The sequence below is a fragment of the Balaenoptera acutorostrata genome, chromosome 7 (genome assembly GCF_949987535.1).
Source record: "Balaenoptera acutorostrata chromosome 7, mBalAcu1.1, whole genome shotgun sequence".
Lineage (NCBI taxonomy): Eukaryota > Metazoa > Chordata > Mammalia > Artiodactyla > Balaenopteridae > Balaenoptera > Balaenoptera acutorostrata.
In genome coordinates, this window is record NC_080070.1 from 93,671,891 (window position 1) to 93,692,359 (window position 20,469).

The following is a 20,469-nucleotide window of genomic DNA, read 5'->3' on the forward strand; positions in this document are numbered from 1 at the left end:
GCCTTAGCTGAAAAGAACTTTATATAATTAATAAATCATACTTCCATTTTAGACCAACATTGGTCTACACTAGGCTATTATAGCTTTATTTTTACATTGGTTAAAATGATTTGGGGTTCTGTGAACAAAAGCATTTACTAAAGACTAAATACATAGCTAATTGTATAGTCAAATATAAGGCTGGTTGAACTTCACCTGTGATATTTAAGACTGTGTTTATCTCAGTTCACAATTATTGACTAAGGAAACTACGCATTAGATCAAAAGAGTTTTCCTTATTCTTTTAATGAAACATGTTGCTTTACTTAATACAAGTATTTTAAAACTGAATTCTTTCAAATTAACTTGCTTTTGTTTCATTATGCAACTTAAATCTAGAAAGTCCAGTTCTTAAATAATACCTTAATTCAATTTTAGAGATTAGAATTGTAAAAAAGGATTAAATATTGCTACTGATATACTTAAGTTTATTTTTCTTTAACAAGGATTCATCCACTTTAGTACTAACATAATTGAACAATGATTTCCTCTAGTCTTTTATTATTAAATTTTTTTCAGACATGTAATTTATATGCATCTATCTTTCAGTGAATAAAAAGCCATTTAAAAATAAATGAGTAATTATAATTTGACCCCAAATTGAGCCATTTACAAGTAGTTTAAGGTGATATGAAATATTAAAATTCTTAAAGAAAACTAAAGCTATGCTTCTTGGAAGAGTACAGTTGGCTGCATTGAGCTTGTCATTAGAACCACATGCCTGTGATCAGCTGATTAAATAAACTAGTGGCCCAGACGTCTGCAGTCTGTCAGACACTCCACTGAGGGCTGTGCAGTCACTGTACAGGCCAACTGCATAGCGGTTTTCATATTTTAAATAAAATCATTTTCCCATGTACAAATTGCCCACTATACACTTCAGGGTTTAATTGGGAAGTTGGTCCAAAAAATAATCCCCTTTGGAAAACCAGCATGGAATAAATTTTAATCACTTTACTAAATATGAACTACTTTAGTCTCACTTCAAAAGATGTGTTTCAAAGGGGAATCATTTCCATTAATTAATCTCTTTAAATAATATCTTAAGAGCCTATTTAAGTGTGAAAAAGATTATGAAATTTTAAGCTTTTTGTTTTCCTTAATAGTCAACTCAAGTCAAAGTGTTTCACCACATCATTTTTATATATCTGTAGTATATAAATAATAATATAAATATATAATGCACAGTTTTATCAGACATCTTATGTATTTATTTTCTTTAGTTTAGAATGAAAGACCACATGATGCAGAAAGTTGTATTTTGAGAGAATTCTCCTTATTCATCACTAACATTGTATTTTGTAGTGATCAGAGGTAGTACTTACTGCTAACACCCTATGTTAGTACTAAGATATGACAGTTTTCATGTATTTGAAACCACTTTGAGAGTGAACCAGGTTAGGGTGGCACACTCATTAAGTATTCCTGTTTATTTCTGAGACACTATCTACCATCTTTTATCTGCCTGTCTAATAGCAATTCACTGGTTCTCAGAGAACATTTTATAACCCTACTTAACATTTGGAACACCACGCACTTTCATGAGACTCTATGGCCCTTCCGTTATTTTGTGAGACTGATTCAGAGCTTTCCTAGAGCAATTCAATGGTGTCCATCCAAAGAGCCTACAATCTTTGCTACATAGATTCCTAACCATAGTTCTTCTCTTTTATCCACTGTCTTCTGTTTCTGGAAAAAAATAAAGCAACACAAGTAAATGATGACTTTAAATAATGAATAAAACATTAATAAGAAACAATTATTGGTTAATTGTGCTGCACATTCTTGGAATGTTACCTCTCATCTCTGGTTGATTTTATCAGATGCCTCCATAACATCAGTTCCCATAATTGAATACTGTTTAAGCCCTGGATGCTGCCACTCATCAAGCAGATAACCTTGCCTTTGACTGACCAAGAATATCACAGGCATTCAAATTATTCCATGTGCGTTTTGAACAAAATTAATCACCAAACTTTTCTGTTTATGCATCTTTTTGTAGCTTTTCTCTTGTCAGAAGAATAGCTGTGCATTTTCCTTATCAAGAAAGTTCTCTGATCTTTAGCCTTCACTGTTTTACGTCTTCATTCCCTTTCCCCTGTATTTACTCTTTTTTTCTTGTTCAACAATAAGTTTTCTTTCCTGTGACGTTTTTTCAACTCTTCTCCTTTCTCCTTCTTTTACTTTATCACAAAACTTCTCGGATTAATAGGCTATATTTTCAGCTTTTATAGTCCTATTTTCCATGTCTTTCATTAAACCTTTCTAATCGAAATTTCATTTTCACCCATTAACTGAAACTCTTCCCTAATGACCAAGATTCTCAGTGATCAAATGGACTCCCCCTAATCAGCATCCTTTCTCCTAGACCAATCTATGACATGTTGGTCATGCCCTCTATTTTTCAGTGCTGTTATTGACATCTATAACCATGGGACATTTTCCCATGCCTTCTTTCCTGATTTTTCACCACGTACTCTCTTTCTGGTCCTATTTTTTCTCTTATTGATTCAATCTACAAATATGTATTTATTTAATAAGAGTAATGGCAGAAACAAAATCATTTCAGAACTTGTAAGCTACCTTTAAGATACTGGTTTTTGTCCTGTGTCCAAGAAGAAGCAACTGAAACAACCTTAAGCAGAAAGTGCCATGAACAGAATTGTGTTGTCACTTGTATTTTACATTACATTGATGCTTTTGTTATTCATTTTTTGTTTGTTTGTTTGTTAGCTTCTTTAATTATAAAGTTGCCATGAACTGAGATGAGAAACAATGAAGAGAACCATGTCTGAGGTTAAAATTATGAGCCTGGGTTTGATTCTGTTGAGTCTGAGATGCTGCTGAAAGATACAAGTAGAAATATCAAGTAGGCAGCTGAATATAAATTTGTCTATATAAATGTTTGAGTAATTGTTTCATAAGAGTAACTGAAGCCCAAACAAAGTGTAGGTTTAATCATGCAGAAAGAGTATAGTATGAAAAGAGTGGTTATGACTGAGACTTGAGGATCTCCTAACTTTAAATGGCCAGATGGAGGAAAAGGGATCTCCAAAAAAAGACTAAAAAGAAACAACAAGAGGAGAGGGAAAAAAAAAAAAAAAGAGTATGTTGGTTCTGGGAATAAAAACAAGTCATTTAAAAAAGATAGAAGTGGACAACAATCTCAAATACCATTGAGAATCCAAGAAAGAAGAGGTCTAAAAAAATAAGCGCTCAATTGTGTACATGATAGTCATTAGGGGTCTTGCCAAAAAAGGGTTTCAATAGAGCAGTTGAGGTTGGATGCCCAACTGAAGTGGATTGAGAAGAAAGTGAGAACTCAGGAAATGGTGATGAGTATATGTAATTCTTTAAGAAATGTGATTCTCAAGGAGAGTAATGTATAAGAGCTGAAGGGGTTGTTGAAATAATGTTGTAAAGGATCCAGTTAATGAGATTAAAGAACAAGTAGGGGACTTCCCTGTTGGCACAGTGGTTAAGAATCCACCTGCCAATGCAGGGGATACAAGTTTGAGCCCTGGTCCGGGAAAATTCCACATGCAGAGGAACAACTAAGCCTGTGTGCCACAACTACTGAGCCCATGCGCCACAACTACTGAAGCCTGCGTGCCTAGAGCTCGTGCTCTGCAACAAGAGAAGCCACCGCAATGAGAAACCTGTGCACCGCAATGAAGAGTAGCCCCCGCTCACCACAACTAGAGAAAGCCCGTGCACAGCAACGAAGACCCAATGCAGGCAAAAATCAATAAATAAAATAATTAATTAAAAAAAAAAAAGAACAAGTAGGGATAATGGAAAGTATAAGTTGCCTAAGAAGACTGGATAAGATAGGATCTGAAACACTGGTGGAAGGATTGGTCTCAGAGTAAGAGAAATATTTCCTCTCGTGTATTAGTGGATGTATTAGCGTATAGTTATGTATTTGGTAGTGAGAAACTGATGCCTCATTTAAGGGCTTCACTTTCTCAGCAACATGGTTGGCAATCATATGAGCTGAGAATAAATTGGTAGATTTGACAATAGTGGCAATGGTTTGAAGTTATCAATGGAAGAACCAGTTGACAGAGTGTCTTTGAAAGGTTGCTGAGCAGTGTAGAGGGTTCATTTTAAGTTGGTGATCACAAATCTATACTATGTTGAATACACCTTGTTGGATAACCTTTGGCAAAATGCTTAGAAGTTTGGAGGCAGGTGTGGAGAATGTAGATAGATGTGTCTTTACAGGCTATGGGTGCAATGAAAAAAATCACAGATTCAAGGAAATTAATATTGATATTTTTGCAAAAAAACTTAAAGTTAAAAAGCATGGAATCTAAACTGGTTAATAAAGAAAGTCAAGAAGATAGAAGGCTGATAAATTGTAAAAAATAGAAAGGGTTCTTAGGCGATGAGTTTGAAGAATTGTTGCAGGGTGCTTGAATTAGTCATTATTCACGTGGATCACATCCCTTCCTGGTGATGACAAGATCTAGACTATCACTTTGTGAGTGCAAGGAAGCCATGCAATGGAGAAGGAAGTCAGTGGCGAGCAAGTGGTGCCTAAGTAATCTCTTCAATTCCTGCAGTGCCAACTGTCACTTTTTTAGTCAAATCTATGTATGACTCTGGCTACACAACCAAGTTTACTAAATTGTATTGTTTTCCTGCAAGTTTATCATTGTTTAGTTTAGTTATTATATAAATGATGACCTCTTGGAAAGCAGACATAGGAGTCAGGAGACTGAATTTTAATTTTGCTTTTGTCACTATTTAACTATGGGTGATCTTGGACAAGTCATATTTTCCTCATCTTTAGAGTTAATCCATGAAGAGCGTCGTGTTATAGGACCTTTCTAGGCTAGAGCATTGTGATTCTTTTTAAGCTGTCTAATTTGCCATTACCTCAGGGATTTCCTGCCAATACGTCAAACTCAGTATAACAAAAATGAACTAGTTTTATTTTCTTTAAAGAGTCAAAACTTCAGAATCAACTTTGTTTTCTTCATCTTCTTGAGTTACCTCCAATTTGTTATTGATTGCCAAGCTCTGTTGATTTTCACTTTACAAATCCTCTTACATCTTTACCACTCTTACCCTGACCACTGAGACCTAATTCCTGGACTACTGCAGTTCAAAACAAGTTTGTTTTCTTGAATCCAGTGTCTGTCTTTACAACCACCATTCTCAATCTTCTTAAAGCACAAGTAAGGCCCAATCTTCTTAAAGCAATGTTTTGATCCTTTTATTCCATGCTCAAAAATGTTGAGCCTGCATTTCATTCAGGATAATTTTGAAAAGCAGCTTGATAATTAAAGTCCTCCATCATTTAATGCAATCTACAAATGTGATCATTTTTCTTTGAATTTTAGTAGTAGCTTTTACTAACTTTATATAAGAAAAAAGATAAAATACCAACAAAATGCTCCCTCTCAGTGAGGCTACACTGACCATTATATTTCAAATTGAACCCACTGCCCCCCATCCGTGGATTTCCCTAGTCCCATTCCCTGCTTAATTTTTTTCCTAAGCACTGAGTACCATCTAACATACTTTATATTTTACATATTTATTCTCTTTATATTCTTTATTTATATTATCTGTCATTAGATTATAAATTACCTACAGGTAAGGATTTTTGTCTATTTTGTTTACTCTACCCCCAATGTTTTGTCAGTGTCTGGCAAGTAGTAGGTGCTCAATAAATTTTTGTCAAATAAATAAATGAATGAGTAAAAGAAGCATTTTTATCTAAATTATGAATTATTTTGTTGAATCTAGTATAATGCTTTATATAACAAAATAAGTGGTAACATAAAATTTTACGTTTAAAAAAAATCTTGATTATTTTGAAAGTGTCATAATTCTTATACACATTGTTTCTCTGTAATCAGTTTTCTTCTTTTGGCCAATGTTCAACATACCTAGTTCAGGTTTACAATGATCCTTGATTCCAAGTGTTTTTTATTGATGTTGATTTGAGAACTTGTTGGATCAGCTTTATGGGGAGTGTAGTAGGATGTGAACTTGACCTGCTGAGGTCAGCTTTATAACTTACAAATGGATTCCTCTTATAGGCCAAGAAAGTCTTAATATAGTAAAATTGAGAAGGCATAAGCAACCAAGTAGAAAGCATCTTATTTATGATGGTGCTTTGTTTTACTAAAGAACAACTGGTTAACTAAGATAAAGTAATTTATTGTTAACTACATTTCCAATTTTATCTGTAATAAAGGACCAAGTTTTCATGATTGACTCCAAGTGTGAATCTGGAAAAGGACGCTGCTCTTTCAACCCCAATGTGAACACAGTGTCTGTTATGATCAGTAAGTGGAAAATAAAAGAGGGAGGGGGAAATATTTTTTAAAAAAGGAAATTAAAGAAAATAAATTCATGATACCATATGTCCATTTTGGATAGCTGCATGGATGATAACACCTGAGTAAAATAATAGAAAGAATGTTGTGAGAAATTTTAATTTCTCATTTCCAAGAATATTCATGATTAAATGATAACCATGTATTTTTTCATCTAATATGACTGCTGTCATTTGTAGAGCAAGTCAACCATTTAAAAAGCGTATGTATGTATATACATATATTAACAGGTATTGTGTATATGCATACATATATTAATATATATTATAAAGTAAATTTCAGTGTTTTCTGTAGTTGTTTTTCTAGTATTAATTATATTCACTTTTCCTCATGTTTTAGTAATCTTTTACAAATGATTAAAACTGGTATTTCTTTCACGCGAAAGAATAACAAAGTGCATGTGTTAGCCAAGTACATTCTCTGTGGATTGTCTAGAAGTTGCTGTACTAAAAAAGATGTGCTCGTAAAATCACTTTTTTATTTTCTCATTTTTTATAAAATATATCAGTTAAGAAGCAGGCCCAGTTGCTTGCTGCTACACACATTAACAAATCAATGTCCTTGAGTCTCAATCATCCAGTGCCTGTCTATTCCTCACTTAAAAGACATTCTTTTCTGGCTAATTAAGACACTTCTAGAATATGTCTCACTTAACATTAGTTGACTATGGGACAAATCTTGGATTTCAGTATGCCGATTATATAGTAAATGCTTTTCCCTTTTTGTTTCTCTATGTATTGCCAGTGGTAAAATTGCATCATTTGACAGTAGAACAGGTGGAAAAATAATTAATTTGTTCAAAACCCTTTGCTTTGATTCATTTAAAAAGGCAACTCATCTTTCTTTCTCAGATCTGGAAACTAAATTAAGACAAATACATCCAGCACTGGCTGAAATGTGAGCTTGGAAATTAGCCAGTAAATTATTTCCCTATAGTCATTCAAATTGGGCAGGGAGGAAACGAAAGTGTATCATTAGGACAGAAAAATTAGAAAGCTTTGAAACAAGATATCCAATTAAGTCTGAGGCAGAGTATTTTCAAATAAGTTTCTAAATATTATTTAATAGAAGCAGTGTCTCAGAAAGTATTTTCTTCATGAGGAAGAAAATTTTATTCACCTTTAGAAACTGTAAGATTTGTATAGTACTAGATAAAAATATAAAGTTTTCACTTATTTCAAGTTAAATACTGTGAAAATAAACTTCAAAATTCTAAATTATTGTTAACATATACTGGAGTTTTATCTCATCAAATATTATTTAGAACAAAAAAGGGTTAAAACAAGGCAGTATAAATTTTCCTGTTAAACTGTAGTAAGTCATGTAATAGTTTTGCACTTTAGAGAATTGGATTCATTTATGAAATTAAAGTTGTTATTGCTCTTCATTTTTCAAGGACCTGAGACTTCAATTTCTAGGCTTATATTCCTATGCTACTTTTTAATATTTTGATTAACATTATAGTTTTTACTCTCAAAGAAAATCATTAAACAGTTTGTTTAACTTGAAACTTGAAACTAAAAAGAGCAGGAAGCTTTATAACCTTATATTTATCATCTTATTTATTGTACTGATTATCCCTGTAATATTATCTCTAATATTGTGCATTTCATTTGTGTAGTCATCTCACTTTGCCATTTGATGTTTTATCATTTCTGTTCAATTGCAGTGCACTAAATAACACAACTTGGTTAAAATATTTCTATCTATTAAAGTGCCAAGAAACATTGAGCATTAGAAGAATTTCAAATTACATAATATAGCGTGGAATCTGGCCCAACGTGCTAGTGTTCTTTTGCTATTTTTCGTAATTATTGTAGCAGAACAAAGTCAGATGACATCTCTTAAAGAACCTCTTCAAAACCTCATGAGATATTTTTTAGTCAGTGGAAGTACAACTGGAAAGCAAAATATTTTTGGATTAAAGTTTAAAAGGAGCAAGTTTATCTTTGCATAAACCCTACAATGAAATTCTGAAAAAAAAAATTTCTACTCTCAAATAAAATTCTTTCCAAAATGACATTAATTAAATATTTCTTACACAAAATAAAGCAGAAACTTTATTATTCTTAACTTGCTATTAAAATTGCTGAGAATTTAAGACAGGAAATGAAGCCAATTAGCCATCTAACTCTTTTGTAATGTTTAAGACATAACTAATAAGGTGGTATGCAGTAGGGTTAGAATCAGTCCTGTCTACCATAAACCATCCTCTGAGTGTCCTTTTATTTTCCTTCCTGTAAACAGATACGATAATTCAGAGCTGTGCTAATAAATCTATTGAATATCAGGAATTTATAACCTCCTCTTTTGGGCATAATTGGGTATAACAAAGCTGTGAAATAATTAATTACAAAGTTATCTCGATTTAACAATCATTGTATCTACAGAATACTTGTGTAGATGCTTCACAAATGTTCACAAAATTGTAAAGAAGCTAAATAGCTCAAAATTCTTTCAGGCACGTTTTGTTATCTCCCTATAATCTGTTCCCATGGACTTCAGATCTCTACCAGGAAGCAGAACTTGGCGACACAATGCCTGACATACCCACTTGCTAACTGGTAGGGGTCCAGTTTGTGACCTGGTGAGCACATATTAAAAACATTCCATTCTCCATTCTATCCTAGGCCAACTGGTATTGCTTATTACTAAACAGTGAGCTTAGAGTGTTTCAGTCCTGCCAAAATGACCACAATCTGAAGGTAGCCAGGGGAGTAATTCTAGAACATCAGTCAAAGAACACAGCTGCATGGTAGTTCAGTGGGCCAAACCTGATCAATTTTATTATTTTTTAAATAGATACTTAACTTTGTACTCAAAGGTCATATATACCAATTTACTGCTTACTCTCCTTACTAGAATAAAAATTAATGTGGATCTTAACAAATAAGCAAAATGTCCAGTGTTGTGAACATACAGATTAACATATCTTATTTTGTCATTAATGATGATAATTTAATTTAATTTTAAAATATCTTTTTTCTTATCTTTAAGTTTTATTTTATATGTACTAATATGTTAAGACATATATGGCTTATTAACATCATATTATATTGTTAACATAATGTTAACATGTTATGTGTTACAATTGAAAAAGTAGCAGTTTGTTTACCTTAGAGAAACCTTCTAGCATAAAGATCAAAACATATACATTTAATGATGAAATTGTTTTATCATTAATAGTACTTTGACAATTTGATGTGGCTTCCATCTCATGAAATAATAATAATAAAAACTATTATTTTCAATCCATTTAGTAAAATCATAGAGTTTTTAATATGTAGTGTAAACTTTTGATCATAATCCAATTCCAATAGAAGTTCGATATTCAGGGTACTAAATGACTTATCCCTAATTCCCAGTTTAACTACAGCCAAAATTAGAAATCAAGTTTTCTGACTCTTACAGTATTTTTTATTTATTAAAGAAGTAATAATTAAGCCATTTCTTTATTTTTATACCTATATTATTTCTGCCATTTCAGATACACACTACACTATATAATTAAGTTTAGTTAAGTATTTAGTATAATTAAGTACAGGCAGAGGAATTTTTATCTCTATATCAAAAAGATTGTTTTGGTCATTATACAGGCAATAATGAGACCAAATTAAACTTTATCCAATTTTTAAATTTAGTGGGCAATGGAAACCAATTAACAACTACAAATATTCTGTAATATGTGTCATGATCTAGTAAGCAAATTCTCCTTGATTTTAAAAATAGCCTTAAAAACAGTTAAGATTTGCTTTTAATTTTGTTCACATTTGCTTTTTCATAGATGAGGAGCTTTTCTCTGGAATGTATATAGATTTCATGGGGACAGATGCAGCTATTTTTCGAAGTTTAACCAAGAGGAATGCAGTCAGAACTGATCAACACAATTCCAAATGGCTAAGTGGTAAAATAACAGTTTATCCATTTTCTGAGAATCATACTTTAATTTGTTTAATTTCATAATGAAAATTACATTAAAATGGTTAAAAAGTTAAAATATGAGTAACAACAATTCTGTACTCTGTGATTTTAAATATTTAGGCTAAATAAGTAAATGAAATGAGCCGTATTTCATATTCTAACTCTTTATTAACAATCATAGAATTATCATAGGATATATGAATAAATAAGAGTGACAGTGATATTCATCATATGTACCTATAGACAAGAATCTTCTCCAGTTGTTTAATTGTTGCATATTACAATTAAACGTCATTTATTTATTTGGTCTACTTGTATATTTTAATAATGCCAAATCTAAACATTTTCCTAAATTTATGACAGATATAACAAATAGGGCATATTTAGGAACTCCTATTTGTTTTATGCTTAGATTCTAAAATTATAAAGCTGGTATATATTATTTTTCACAGTTTGACTAATACTTAATGGAAATCATAAGTATGATAATTTTATGATTATCAGTGTTCAAATGTTTTCAATTTTGGGGGTCACATGGAATTCACGTCATGAAAAGTACTCATTTGACTTTAATGTACAATTCCAATCAGTTACTGTTGTTTAGAGGCAGAAGAAACCACTAAGATCTTTGTCATTTCACCCTGGGGAAAATTTAAGCTGACCTTAGATTTGGCAATTCACTTAACATTGCACAGTTAAGCATGAATCACTACAGTTAAGCATCTTATTTCACTGACAGACCAGCACAAGAAAGCAGTGATTGTCCATTTACTTCTTCAAATTATTCCTCCAGTACATCTGGAAATAGAGTATTCCAAAAATTGTTTTGTTCTTGAAATAAGGAATCCCTCTATGTCGTCAAATGACTGCATTTTTTCCTTGAAAAGTTTCCCCTTCATTTCATATGCTGTATTTTAAGTAAAATGTGTTTTTCAGATCATGGACTCCAACTCCTCATTCTGCTTCAGTGAATTTGAGTTTATATGCACTAGATTGAAAACCACACGTTTAAAAACAAACTTTTTTTTCTGTGAAACGACTATCAGATCCCATGGGAAATAACTGGTAGAAAAGTTTTTCAATATTTTAAAACTCATCAGGCACAAAGAAGTTTTGCAATTAGTGTACTTCCAGAATGTATTTCAGACAGAGAAAAATAGTTTAAGCTTTATATCATAGCTATACTTTGTGGCACTTGACCTTCCAAATGCGGTATGTTCAGTGAATACAATTGCTTGCTTTTAGGCTTTCTGGCTATGAATATTGAATTGTTCCTTTATACCAAAGATGGAGAAGGCATGTGCCTGTGGTCTACTTGGATGGAGAGTAGATGGATTTTCATCATGAGTATATATATCGTCTTTGTATTTTTTTCTAGAACCTATGTTTGTGGATGCACATGTTATCCCAGATGGCACTGATCCAAATGATGCTAAGGTGTACTTCTTCTTCAAAGAGAAACTGACTGACAATAGCAGAAGCACAAAACAGATTCATTCCATGATTGCTAGAATATGTCCTGTAAGTATTAAAGTTGTTCTAATTTGAAGAAAGACTAAGAAATTCAAATTATGTAAACATGTCTTCTTTTTCCAATAGTTTATCTTCCTACTTTTTAAATCTACGGTTACAAATTAATAAAATATTAAAAGGAGACATTTAGATTTAATGTTTATTCACATCAGTCATACAAGATAAACACACTATTTTGGAAAATAATTTAATCCAAGGAATATTTTGGTTATGGTTTTACACAAACAGTTTTGATTACTTTTTGCTTTTTTCCATTTAATGCATTAGTATTAAAAAGAAATTGCTAAATTGTATATTATAGAAAGAAATAGAACAATTCTTGTGAATAAAATACAGCAAAACATCAGTAAAAGACAATTATTGAGAAACTGTCTATAATAGTGAGAATTAAGAAATGCTTTAGTAAAATACAGTTCTAATTACAAACTGATCAAAATGTTCTTGTGTATCAAGAGTAAGTATATGAAGAAACTCAAAATAACTCGTCTTCTCACATAAGAGTATTACAGGCTTGTCCTGACTCATTTATGATTAGCATCTTCTGTGCAAAAGTATTTCTTAAAATATTTACTGTTTAAAATAGTCTATTTTTTTTTTTTTTTTAATTTTATTTATTTATTTATTTATTTTTGGCTGTGTTGGGTCTTCGTTTCTGTGTGAGGGCTTTCTCCAGTTCCGGCGAGCGGGGGCCACTCTTCATCGCGGTGCGCGGGCCTCTCACTGTCGCGGCCTCTCCCATTGCGGAGCACAGGCTCCAGACGCGCAGGCTCAGTAGTTGTGGCTCACGGGCCTAGCTGCTCCGCGGCATGTGGGATTTTCCCAGACTAGGGCTCGAACCCATGTCTCCTGCATTGGCAGGCAGATTCTTAACTACTGCGCCACCAGGGAAGCCCTAAAATAGTCTATTTTTAAACATTACAATATTCCACCGATTTTGGAGCTTATGTGCTTCTCAGTCATTTGGAACAAGGCAGTAAAGCCAGCTGATGATGTGAAAGGCTTCAGGGAGTACAGAAAAAATGTCATTCAATAGAGACTATTTGTGAATGATCCAAATACCATTTTCCCTGCCCTGACCAGAGAAATATGTATATAAAGCATCTGATTAGAAATAGTAAGGATTAAATGATAATGCAGAGAAATGAAGGAGAGAAAATAGAATTATTGGGGACTATTTGGTGTAAGTATAAACCCACTCTCCTGACCACGGTAGAATCTGCACGCTTCCCTGTATACAATCATTTATGTTTGTACTGAAGAAAATGAGTTATCAAGAAAAGGCAAATTAAATTATGTAGTCTCCATAACAGTTTACTCATATTTTCATCAGAAATTTAGAAAGCGTTATGGCATATATTTATTACATTCATTTTGATACATTTTCAGTTGATATCATATTATAGGAGAATAACAGTATAACTAAGGCTATTTTTAAAAAATACTATAGATCTTAAATATTCCTCTTTAACTATTGATATGCAGATTTGGTTAACATTTCCATCTTTCAGATTATAACAAATCCCCAAATAGTAAAATTTACCCTAAGGTAAATTTTAAACACACTTCAACATTTATTGAAGCAATCTGAAATGTGTTTACGAAATGGTTTCAGAATGACACTGGTGGACTGCGTAGCCTTGTCAACAAGTGGACTACCTTCTTAAAAGCAAGGCTGGTATGCTCGGTAACTGATGAAGATGGTCCGGAAACACACTTTGATGAACTAGGTACGTAAATGTGAGATTGAAAAATGTTCTTGAAAGAGAGTTTGTAAAGTTTACGTATTTTAATAAACTCTCAAAAGAGGATGTATTTTTCATGAATGTTTTCAGCATAAATAAGTGCTGATTTGAATTAATGATCTGGATACTGTTCATGAATTTCCTGAAGTATTTTTTAAATCTGTCTTGCCCCTAAGTGCACTGCTGAAACATTTAGTTCATTGAATGCACATGATATATGAATCCGTGTGTTTTGTGTGTGTGTTTGTGTCTGTTTTAGAGAGAGAAGAGAGAGGTATTTATATTATTTACATATAAGTAATGATATGTTTGTGCTTTTCTAAAATAAATGTGTATTTCATATATATTTGAATTCTGATATTCTGGTTTAAAATCAGTTTGTATGAGAATACAGCTATATATTTTGACTATAGTTAATGGACAGAATAGAGGTTAGATGGAAAAGTGTCAGAGTAGAAAGTAGACTTGTGCTCCAGTTTTAGTTCTTCTTGGTGACCCTGGGACTAAATATTCTCAGCATGTGTGACATGGGGAGGGTTATGCTTTCCAGGTCAAATAAGGACTGACAATCTGATTCCTTTCTACCAAGGAACAGTTCTTTTTTTTAATTTAATTTAATTTTATTTTTTATACAGCAGGTTCTTATTAGTTATCTATTTTATACATATTAGTGTATACATGTCAATCCCAATCTCCCAATTCATCACAGCACCACCACCCCCCCATCCACGCTTTTCCCCCTTGGTGTCCATATGTTTCGAACAGTAGGATAACTTGGTACACATCATAGTATCATGTTTACTAAGTGCCATTTAGAAATGACTTTTATTTTGCTTTAATCCATTAAAATATAAAATGCTGGTTAGTCTCAAATACTGAGGCAGGTGATGAGGTAAGCAATAAAAATGTATTATAATATGGAAAAAATACTGGTTCTAGCAACTACAATAACTGAAATAGACAGTTGGTCTCCTCAAAAAGCCATTATGTTGATCACAGAAACACAAGTTTTTATTTCAGCTTTTCTAGAAAGAAGTTCTAAGTATGATTTCATGTTATAACCTAGTTACTCATTATTTCCCCCCAAATTCTTTGCAAGTATATTTATGTTTCAGTGACTTAGAATGTTTCAGTCTTTCCCGTTTTTAGGGAGAATAGAGAGTGCCAGCCTTTTATGGAAAGACTAGTGGTTATTAATTTATTGCTTAAGAGGTTCTAAATTTATTGTGAATAACAAAATACATCTTTCTTTGTATTGGTCAGCAAGAATCTTACTTGCAAAAAGGCCACTAAATCCAGATCTTTCTTGCATTCATAACAATTGGTTGTTAATTGGAATTTCCTATCAGAAATTTACTTCCAGGTTCTGTTATGTATTACTGCACCTTACGATCTATACTTTTGCCTTTGCCTCAATATACTTTAAAATTCTTGTTGTTAGGGGAACTATTGATTAAATAAAAATATCACTAGCAATTTTGACTGAAGGACAAAAAGTCTTATTTTATAAGTCATTGTGAAAAAGTTTTCTTCCATGTTCCAAATTCTAACCGTAGATTAAAAAGAAATTGAGATTTGTAATACTTTTTAAATTTAAAATGTAATATATTGTCATTAAGGATATTTAGAAAATTCAGGAAAAAAGAAGAAACAGGAAAATTTCTGTAGCTTTGTTAACCAGAAACACTCACTGGTAATCTTCTTATTGTATTCTGATGTATAGTTTTAAGGTTTACATGGTTCTGGTCCATATTAAATACCATTGTGTCTTTTCTATTTAATATTATTTCATTAGCATAGTTTCCATAAGTGTTTGTATAACATTTTATTTAATTTACTTTACCATGTGCTTATCATTTAGTTGCTGTCAAATTATCATGATGCTGCAGGAATATCTTTCTGAATAATACTTTTCGTAGTTGAAATTATTTCTTAGGATAAATTTTTTAAATATTTGGGCATCTTAAAAAATTGATATTTCCCTTTTATAGAGGATGTGTTTCTGCTGGAAACTGATAACCCAAGGACAACACTAGTGTATGGCATTTTTACAACATCAAGGTAATTATTAAACAATTGCATTGTATGAGTTAAACAATAAACTTTATTAAGTAATAGTAATTATTATAAAAACGTTCTTTTCAACTCTTTAATTTTACTTAACACTTAGGATGTAACTCTCTCATTTTATTACTTTTGCCTGATTACTAAAATATATTTAAGCTGAACTCAGAGTTTCAAAATAGTTTTGTATGGGGTATTTATAATGATTATATGCTATTTTTCTCAAAGAAAGGAAAATATAAACTGCAATGCAGGGATAATGTACATAAGCTATATTGTTTTAAGGAAATAATTTGAAGACTCATGATGCAAATAAAACTCTTGGCATTTCTATTATAATTTTTATTTCAATAGCAATCTAAAGTGATAACTATCAACACACTAAACCAGTTTTCATGTTCCATGTGACAGTATTTTAGATATTTGAAAATAGCTTTGTTTTCTAATTTATCTGGAATGCCCAATCCCAATTATCATGTATTTCAAGACAGTTCAGCATATTCTCATCCTTTCCTGTGTGTATTCCTGTGTACTCATTTTACACCAGGAATGTTATTCAGAATTCAGCACAATACTCCAGTTGTGATATGGCCAATTCAGAATGTCCTTTTCATCAGGCAGTCAACTACAAAATGAAAATCTAAAGATTTTACCATTCTTCTCTAGTTGGGGAAACATGGTAAAATTGTAAACTGTAATGAGCCATTCACAGTAAAAGAATATCACAGGGATATTGATTATAAATCATATTTACTTTGCCCTATAAGATATCTAAAAAGATGTCTTTCAGGATGAGTTTAACTCCTGTTTTAACAAAGGAAATAGTCTTGATTTAACTCACAAAGAATTGAACGAAGCAAAAAGAACCAAATTCTTAAGAAGAAAATGTTTGTCTCAAAAAAATATTTCCCTAGTTTCTGTGTTTCCCTAGTTCTGTGTTTCCCAACACCAATAACTTTAACATAGAAAAAATTTTGTCATTTCTGACTATTAATGCTAATGATTAATAATATATCTTGGTTTTCTCAATGGGCATCTAAGTTTCCCATTAGGCATCTAATTTAAGAGAAATATGTGATTCACAAAAATGTTGGTTTCAGTCAGTCTGCCTAGTGACAATGGAAATAGTTTTCAGTACGCATCCAAATAAACTTTATGAGAATTTATTGACTAAACATAATTTAAGGAATCTTTTTTGGACTCTATTGTTTACAGCAGAGTAGCAGGGAAAGTTTACAGCAATTTCTCCAACTACTATTTAGGACAGCATTGTAAGAATACTCTCACATTGAAATAATCTTAAGACAAAGAGATACAGTGTTCTCTTATTAATGAGATTTATTTCTGTGAGGTAAACTATGATAGGTTATGTTGACACTGATTTAGAATTCAAATCATATTTTTTAATAAATCATCAATTCACTTTTTGTTTAATATCTTCTGCAAGATAAACCAGTTGGAAATTTCTTTGTCTTGTCCTATATTTAGGACAAGTACATTGAGTACTTTTCTATAACTTATTGTCTACTACCAGCATGGGTGAACTAAATGTTTTGATGCTTTTCATATCAATGGCTTATTTCAAAACAGTAGAAGTTTTTTAGTTTTTTACAATGTGTACCATAACATTCAACTTTTCCATGATGAATTACATCAACTTATCACAAATTTTACCATTTATTTTTTAAATTGTATTTAAATTTTAAAAATAAGACAATTAATATTTTTCTATTTTCTTTTTTAGCTCAGTTTTTAAAGGATCAGCAGTGTGTGTGTATCATTTATCTGATATACAGACTGTGTTTAATGGGCCTTTTGCCCACAAAGAAGGGCCCAATCATCAGCTGATTTCCTACCAGGGTAGAATTCCTTATCCTCGCCCTGGAACTGTAAGTATCCAGGAAACTTTCTTTGTTATTTTACTTTTTTAAAAAGTATAAGTTACTAAGATATGAATATCATGCTGATGTTTATTAAATATAACTATAGACCTATTGGTATACTCTTTATAATTTTTCAGCTCACAAGTTCTTAGATTTGGGATTTAAAAAATATATATGTTACAGCTTTCTGTACAATTTTTTCTAAGTGCTATTGATAATAAAATCTCATTTGTATTTCAAGACAGCTGGATATGTTAGATAGGGAAGAGATATTTTCCTAATTTTACTGGCATAAAAACCATAGCTTGGAAAGTGTTAACATTCTGGAGGCAGCCTAAGAATTTGAATGCTAGTTGATTTTCACAATCCTTCCTTATATTAAGCAATCTCATCTACTTTAATGAAAGAATAATCATGTGAGAATTAGTTTAGAGATAAATCATGTGGAGATATTTCAATTTTAGGGATATATTTAGTTAAAAATTATACGTTGTGTGTATTTCTCAAAGAAATAAAATGGTATGTGTGAGCAGGTAATGACAATGAAAGTGATGTAATTCACATAAAATATTTATAAAGTTTTGAGGCATACAAATATAACCATGTCTTGCAACATTGTAGTATTAAGGGATATATTGTAAACTACCTTTTCCAGCTGAAGTTACAGTGTACTGGCAGATTGGAACTGAGTTTTTCTAGGACAATGATCACAGTCTTACTATTTGTTTTTAATTTGGACCATAATAGTGCTGCATTGCATTCTAAAATATTGATTAGTTTCTGTCTCTGTAAAATGTCATGCAACACACTGATTGAGAGGAGATGTTACACAACTGACCAAGAGGAATATAATTCTCTTATATCCTTGCATTTCATAAAGTAAGGTTATATTTATAAATTGGGTTGGAGGGAAGTAAAGAATGATTTTTTTTAATTGAAGGATTATTTATTAAAATAATATTTACTTAAAATGTTTTTCTTTTTATTTGAATATGAAATCCCCTTTGTCAACATGCTTTCAGACATTCATTCCTCGTAATTTTTACTGACTGTTGATTCACTTTAGTTTTGTGTTATTATTAGAGTTTCTTTGCGATGCATTATTTGCTCCTTTGTTTTCTCATCATTTTAAAGTATACTGCTGTCAAATTTTTTAAAAATAGAAAAAAGTGTGCTAAGACTCTAAAGAACATGTTTATTCAAAATTAAAAGGGCTTAGGTTTGGTTCCCTGGCTAGGAAGCTCAAAGATTAGTCATTGATATGTATTTTATTAGAACAATTAACTTTTAATTAATTTTGGAAAGATTATCAGAATTGCTACTTATCCAGGAAAGAATTGTTTTAAAAAGTTGTAGTTAATCACGGCTGGCAACAAAGTCTTAACCATAGAATTACCTTCTCCTTTTAAATGATTTCAATTTGATGCTTATAGCTCAACAGAAGATGGAAGAAACATTTAATTATTTGGTACCACACAAGGAAAAGAAGTCAACAGATATATCCATCTTAGGGTACCTCAAGTTGGAGTGTGTTGGATAAGAAGCAGGGTTTACATAGGAGAAGGGAAAGCAAAGGGGAAGCTGAGTAACTTTCAAATTCCATCATTAACTGAAGGCTCTCATTATTTCATTGAATGTAGTTCATGTATTTTCAAATGATTCACTGATAAAATATCCAAAGATTTGTCATATTTTTGAGAATTGCTTGCTATTTGAATTTGACCAAGTCATTGCTTCATCTTAAATCAGCAAATTAAGAGGCGGTTGTGATTATATATGCTTTCATCAGTTATTCCTTTGAACAAAATATATATGGGATTAGTACAGGAGCAATTGATTTGTAAACTGAATAAAATTCCATTTCCCCCAAATAAAACCTTAAGAGAAACCTCTCAGATACAGATAAAAGAGAGCCACACTCATTGAATCAGGGTTCAAGGCCTCAGAGCCTCAATGAGTGTGTGCTGGAGTTAGCTTGTACCTGGCTGGCAAGAAGAGATTGTGTTCACCTCATCTCAATTAAGGATATCACAGTAGCAACTGGAAATCAGCCACGGTGGGAGTACTACACCATGAAAATTGGCAGATGTTACAAATCAGGGTTTTTCCCCTAAAGAAAAGCACTCCCTGGTCCCGCACTGCCTCATAAGACTCTTCACCCAATGGCAGCTCAAAAGGACTCTGAGAAGGACACTCATGTTGAATGGCAATTATCCTACATAAAATGTGAGACTAGATAAATCATTTTTAGTAAAACAATATAAACCAACGCTAAATTAGAAAATTCTGCAAACAGTCCCACTTTTCACTATTTAACTCCTAAGAATAAACATTTTTTCCTGTTCCAAAGCAGTGTGACATAAGCCAGGGCTTAGTGACACACATTTGGAGGAGACTCCATGAAAAAAGGGAGTGAGTAGTCAGTACTTGAGACATATTTCTATAATGTGGTTTCTTACATCTGGTGCTGAGACCAGAGCAACTCCTTTAAATTAAAAAAAAAAAAAAAAATTGTCAGATGAGTAATCCTTAGGGAATAAAAGAGGCTGGGTGGAGGAATGACCTCTGGAACTGCTCCTGGAAAAACATACCTCCCTGAAGATGCAGTTCCTCCACCCTTCACTGAGCAAAACACCATGAAGTCAGCTCTCTGACTCAGAGTGGCCAGTATCTGTCTCTTTCTTGGGCTTCTAAGGTTTAATATCACCTTCATGTAGCCAGAAGGCCTACAGCCAATTGACACAAAGCATTCTTTTTCTCTAGGGTTAAGAATGTTGCCTCTGAAGCCTCCCAATGTAGGATCAACTATGATCGCCATACTTTATTTCCCTATACAGTAGTCCAGTTGCCAGGTCAACCTCATAAATATATGACTGGATTCTTAAAGAAATGACACTGGCAGAAATCCTATATCCTCATTCTAATGTTCCT

General features: G+C 32.2%; 1 protein-coding gene across 1 annotated transcript in view; it reads left to right on the plus strand.

The window, feature by feature from the left end:
* Positions 1-20,469, plus strand: part of SEMA3C (semaphorin 3C) — a 184,721-nt gene that overhangs the window by 103,532 nt on the left and 60,720 nt on the right. Inside the window, exons 6-11 of the mRNA XM_057549730.1 lie at positions 6,254-6,344; positions 10,180-10,299; positions 11,695-11,837; positions 13,462-13,576; positions 15,583-15,652; positions 17,400-17,544. Of these exons, the coding sequence (XP_057405713.1) occupies positions 6,254-6,344; positions 10,180-10,299; positions 11,695-11,837; positions 13,462-13,576; positions 15,583-15,652; positions 17,400-17,544 (684 nt within the window). The remainder of the gene's footprint in view (positions 1-6,253; positions 6,345-10,179; positions 10,300-11,694; positions 11,838-13,461; positions 13,577-15,582; positions 15,653-17,399; positions 17,545-20,469) is intronic.